Genomic DNA, 3457 nt, shown 5'->3' on the forward strand with positions numbered 1-3457 from the left:
CCCGCCCCCGGGAGCCCCGGTCCCCTCCTTCCCGGCCCGCCTTGCACAAGCAGCCCCTCTGGGCCCGCCCCCTGCATCCCCTTTCCGCTGGGCGGTGGGGTCGCGTGCCCCCCCCACGCCCAGACGTCCACTTGTCCCCCAAGGTGTCTCTCCGCAGAGCAGCTCCGTGCGCCCCTCCCTGCAGCGTCTGTCAGTGTTCCCCACCCCCCTGCACCCGAATCTGCCTTCCAGGACCAGAAAACCAACCCCTCCGGCCACCCAGACCTGCCTTCCCCAATTCTGCCCCGCAGCCCAGTCCTCGACTTCCCCGCCTCAGCATCCTTCCTGGACCCCCGGCACACGTCTATGCAGCCGCCCCATCATCCTTCCCGGGGCTGACCCCTCTTCGCGCTGAGGCGAGAGTGGCTCCACTGGGTATCCCACGGGCCCCGACCCTGGGAGACCCGCTCCGCCCCCCTGCGCCCCGGTTCCGCTGCAGGCACCCCTCCCACCTCGCAGCCAGCGAGCGGGCGAGAGGCCTCATTGTCCCCACTTCCCTCTGCTCCCCGGCGTCCCCGTCCCCAGCCGCGCTCTTGGCCCGCCCGCCGACGTCCCGGCTCACCTCTAGCCTAGGGCGGGCGCCCCTCACCCGGTGCGGGCGGGGGCGGATGGGCTGCGGGTCGGAGCCCGGAGCACCCCCAGCCCCAGCCTCGGGTTCCANCGGCGCCCCTGCTGTCCCTCCCCGCCGCCCGCCGCGTCACCGCGGCCGCCCCGCCCCTTTCCTGGGCCCTGGCTGGCCCTCCCCACTTCTGCGGGGTCCCGGCAGCCCCGCCCGCGGCGGCGGAGGGCGGCCCCTGCCTTCCTTCCCCCAGGCGGCAGGGGAAGAGGCCGCTCTCCAAATGCTGGCGCCTTGCACTCCCTCTGGGCTCTTTGGGGTCCCCTGAACACTTCTATCTCCACCCCGGCCCGACCGTCCTGTGTGCCGTGGACCCAGCCCCATTCTTCCCAGCCCTCGAGCCTCGGACCCGGGGTCGGGGCAATGCCGCACGGCCCCCAAAGTCTGGCGAGAAGCTGGTCTAAGACTTGCCTGTCCCTAGGGGGTGGGGTTCCAGCGCCCCGGGCCTCTAGCGTCATTCGGCTATCCACCCCGGCAGAGGGCTGCAGGCACTCGGAAGCCGTGGTCTAGCCCCTGAATGGGGCCCCATGGTCTTCCCCATTGATACCTTCCGGGTCCACAAGTCTGGCCAACCATACCCTGGGCAAAGGCTGAGACACCTAAGGGCTGGGCTCATGGGGCCACACCCAGCAGGCTGGAAGGTGCTGGGACCGTGGAGGGCAGCACCGAGCTGGGACTCACCCATTGTGGAAGTCAGTCCTCTCCCCTTGGCTCCGCTTCCCAGGGGCTGGGGGGAGGGAAGCGGCCGTGCCCCCTCTCCCTGGAGGAGTCAGGATGTGTTCAGAGCTTCCCATGGCTGATTCGGTTTAAGATGTTAGGGCATTAGGGCATGTGAGGGCCTGGCTTACATGAACTGACATTTCCACGCTGCCAGACATCACTGCCAATCCAGAGAAAGAAGCCTCTAGGCCCAGGCGGAGACAGTGCCCTCCAGCCTGGAGGCTGCCAAGGCCCTGCGCTGCCCCCTGGTGGCACCATGTGTAGGAGGGCAGGGCTCCCAGCTACCAAAGTTCAACCCTTTTCCACTACTTACGACTGGGCAGGCTGAGGGCGGGAGAAGGGCCGGGTTCCAACCAAAGTCAGCGACAGCAGGGGCCAGGCCAGGCTCGGCTGCTCTCTCTCCCACCACTGCACCCACCCTCTCCCCTCTGTGAGTCCCCTCCTTCCCAATCTCCGCCTGGCTTAGCAGAAATACCAGACTCAGAAAGACTAAGAGATGAGAGAGAACAACTCCAAATTATCTTTTATTTATACAAAAAGGGCATATTTAGCAAAAGACACTGAAAAAAGAGTCGCTATGGCCCAGGAGACAAGGCAGGGAGGTGAGAGGCCCCGGGAGGCCCGGCTACGGGAGGGGTCTGGGAAAAGTGGTGAAAAGTCCTGGGTAAGTGCTGAGTGGTGGGGGCCACAGAAAGGAGAAAGCTCCAGTTGGATCAACACTGTTGGCAGGTCATGGGTGGGACTCACAGTGACCTCGCTGCTAACTCTTGCAAGAGTCCCAGTTAGTGCTGTCGACTGGAGTTGAGAGCTGCCCCCTGGTTCCTGGAGGGCACCCACCAAGGGAGACAAGACAGGAAGCCCAGGCTGGGAAGTGCAACTCGGGGTGAAGGCCAGGGAGAAGCAGGTGCTCTGCAGTGGCCGGGAAAGGTCCAGACTCGGAGGCAGAGTCGCGTCCTGTTACGTGCGGGCGTTCCGCTCTGTCTCTGCCAGGCACTCTCTGACTAGGGCCCGGGCATGGATGATGCCTGAGGTGGGGACGCGCAAGTAACGTAGGGGACCCTCCACAGTCCCGCCCCCACCCCCGGGACAAAGACCCCTCCCCCTCTACGCCCTGTCAGTGAAAAGGACAAGGGCTATAATCTAATGAGGGGCCTCATGAGATTAGGGACGTGGCTATTCCTCGTCCCGTTTGCCCTGTTGAAATACAAATGCCCTGGTCCTTCCCCGAAAGCTGACTCAGTTTCAAGTCCGTTCAAAACACCGCTCTGGGTAGTGATACCGGCCCCCGTCTAGGCTTGGCCTTCAGACGTCCTTCCCTTCCCAATGAAGGATTGTCTCGAACAGGGAGGGTGGCGGCCTCACTTACCTCTCTTCAGGCGCTCCATGGCGCTCTTGCTGCCGGCATAGGTCGGCCGGATCTCTTTGCCCATTTCCTCTATGACCGACAGCAGGTCCGTGTAGGTGCTCTGGGAGCCCTGGGCGCCCGGTGGCTTCATTGCCTGCGTCAAAAGAGGACAGGGCGATGAACCCGGGCTCCGAGGGGACCTCCAGTCCCCATCCAGAGGCAACCCCTCAGCCCCACTCACCTGCACATAACCCATGGAGGGCGGTCCAAAGTCGTTAAACAGGGGTCTGAAAGGGGCAGCGGCTCCCGGCACCGAGCCCGACGGCGATGGGACACTTCCGGCTGCAACACGCGCGAGTTAAGAGGTCAGCGCGGGGCCAGGACGCCTCCTCCCAGCGTTCCAAGCCCCCGAGCGGAGTCGCCCGATTCCCTCCAGAGGGACGCTTCGCTTCAGGCGCTCAACTTCAGGGACAAACCCCTCCCCCTGCGCTCCACCGACTAGCCCTTACGTGACCACGCCCACTTCACAGGCCAGCAAACTGAGGCTCGGCGAGGGTAGGCGGCAGGCCCAGCGTTGCAGAACTCAGGCCGTCTTCTCGACCACCCGGGCAGGTGAGCAGGGGTAGAGCTGGATCCTCACCTGTAGGGACCGGGGTGCCGGGCCCAGGGGTGCTGGAGCCGGGGGTGCTGCTGGGGGCGGGGGCGATGGGTTTGTAGGACATCCCCAACTCTCGGGT

General features: G+C 65.1%; 2 protein-coding genes across 4 annotated transcripts in view; both read right to left on the minus strand.

Moving 5' to 3' along the window:
• PITPNM1 (phosphatidylinositol transfer protein membrane associated 1) overlaps positions 1–693 on the minus strand; it is a 12921-nt gene extending 12228 nt beyond the window's left edge. For both annotated transcript variants that reach the window (XM_077771429.1, XM_077771428.1), the window contains exon 1: positions 602–693. The gene's annotated coding sequence lies outside the window, so the exon portion shown is untranslated. The remainder of the gene's footprint in view (positions 1–601) is intronic.
• A 1179-nt stretch (positions 694–1872) lies between these two features.
• On the minus strand, positions 1873–3451 carry CDK2AP2 (cyclin dependent kinase 2 associated protein 2). Of its 2 annotated transcripts, none has more exons than XM_077771370.1 (4): positions 3361–3451; positions 2962–3062; positions 2742–2874; positions 1873–2400 (listed from the first exon to the last, which is right to left on the minus strand). In XM_077771370.1, exons 1-4 carry the CDS (start codon positions 3440–3442, stop codon positions 2333–2335), a joined length of 384 nt encoding a protein of 127 aa, XP_077627496.1. In that variant the 5' UTR covers positions 3443–3451; the 3' UTR covers positions 1873–2332. The 2 variants fall into 2 exon arrangements, with proteins under 2 accessions (XP_077627496.1, XP_077627497.1); XM_077771371.1 differs by lacking the exon at positions 3361–3451 and adding an exon at positions 3230–3315.
• Positions 3452–3457: the final 6 nt, after the last annotated feature.

Source organism: Crocuta crocuta, unplaced genomic scaffold (genome assembly GCF_008692635.1).
Source record: "Crocuta crocuta isolate KB4526 unplaced genomic scaffold, BGI_CrCroc_1.0 scaffold647, whole genome shotgun sequence".
Lineage (NCBI taxonomy): Eukaryota > Metazoa > Chordata > Mammalia > Carnivora > Hyaenidae > Crocuta > Crocuta crocuta.

Excerpts from the sequence above, each read along its gene's own strand:
- CDK2AP2 (XM_077771370.1), bottom strand. The coding sequence starts at position 3,442 with ATGTCCTACAAACCCATCGCCCCCGCCCCCAGCAGCACCCCCGGCTCC. Across the intron at positions 2,875-2,961 it reads CCTCCATGGGTTATGTGCAG|GCAATGAAGCCACCGGGCGC; the intron begins GTGAGTGGGGCT and ends CTTTTGACGCAG. Across the intron at positions 2,401-2,741 it reads CATGGAGCGCCTGAAGAGAG|GCATCATCCATGCCCGGGCC; the intron begins GTAAGTGAGGCC and ends TCCCCACCTCAG.